At 35.9% G+C, this 1,209-nt stretch overlaps 1 protein-coding gene across 1 annotated transcript in view; it reads right to left on the bottom strand.

Annotated features, from left to right (window-relative positions):
• The window catches only part of LOC107675085 (mitochondrial peptide methionine sulfoxide reductase), an 81,447-nt gene extending 80,769 nt beyond the window's left edge, over nucleotides 1-678 (bottom strand). The window contains exon 1 of the mRNA XM_016469294.1: nucleotides 569-678. Coding sequence (XP_016324780.1) covers nucleotides 569-593 — 25 coding nt within the window. The 5' untranslated portion in view covers nucleotides 594-678. The remainder of the gene's footprint in view (nucleotides 1-568) is intronic.
• Nucleotides 679-1,209: the final 531 nt, after the last annotated feature.

Genomic DNA, 1,209 nt, shown 5'->3' with positions numbered 1-1,209 from the left:
AAATGGGGGGGGGGGGGGGTCTGACATTTAAATGATGTCAAGCGGTGTGATTTAGGATTCGTAGCAGGCCTCCTGTTCCCATCAGAGCTCTGCACCCTACTTGAAGCAGCATTTCCATTTTTATGTAAGAGCCTGAGTCAGCTGTTCTGTTCCACTGCAAGTGTGCCTTTTATTGCCCTTTACTACCCTGTACTCCTGCCTCTGAGGAGAAAGATATTGAATATTTAATGCCGAGACTGTTGGAGATATTACTCAGTTAAAAAAACGACTTACTTTGAAAACATTTTCCTTCACCTAAATGGTACTTTAAGGTGAAAAATAGATGAAAATGAAAAAGAGAACAGGGCTGAATAAGATGTAATGGTTCTACTATAAGGTGTCATAACAAAACATCTATGAGTTGATTATTGAGTAGGCAAATACGAGTAAATAACGTCTGCAAACATTTGCTATCTGAATGTCTATAACAGGGGTGTCCAAACTCACGCGACGCAGTTGTGTAACGATTGCACAAGCGCATGCTCGTTACTTAACTGTTTGGTTTTATATATATATATTGTATAGTTACCTTTAACCCTGTGCTCCGTAGTCATTATAGTGCTGTGTTGGAGGACATTTCTTCCTCAGTGATTCCAAAAAGTTCATAGGAGCTTGGAATATATTCTTAATAAAAAGTGGTACGCTACTCATTTGTGTTGGCACTTTCATCGTTTTATTTATATTTTTGATGGCTGCGTGTTGTGACAATTATTTTTTTAATACTAGTAGGCTACTCTTAATTTGAGTTTATATAATGCTATAGATTCAATTATGTCACCACAGGGCATGGTAACTTCACAACGTGCTTTACGAACCCATAGCCTATATTGTATTTAATATTCAAAATGCTCATGTTTATGTGCTTGTATCAGTAGTAGGTAAGTTTATGATTTTTAATTCGGTGTAACATTTTCTTCTAATTTCTTGTCGGCGCATTTCCAGAATAGTAGGTGTATTAAATTAGTTTAGGAAAATTACGTCAGTTCATAAATCCAATCACTTTACACTTTATGTGAATTTAGGATATGGATTGATAGAAAGGTGTTTAACTTTATAATAATAGCCTACGAACTGTAGCCAAGCACATTCATAAGAGTTTATAAGGGATATCTGCAATAAATAATAGACAGAAAACAAAACACTTGAGTAGCCACTTCTTTGTTTAATGGG

Source organism: Sinocyclocheilus anshuiensis, unplaced genomic scaffold (genome assembly GCF_001515605.1).
Source record: "Sinocyclocheilus anshuiensis isolate Anshui unplaced genomic scaffold, SAMN03320099.WGS_v1.1 scaffold776, whole genome shotgun sequence".
Lineage (NCBI taxonomy): Eukaryota > Metazoa > Chordata > Actinopteri > Cypriniformes > Cyprinidae > Sinocyclocheilus > Sinocyclocheilus anshuiensis.
Note: the sequence above shows the minus strand (reverse complement) of the source record. Positions and strands in the feature narration are given on the sequence as shown.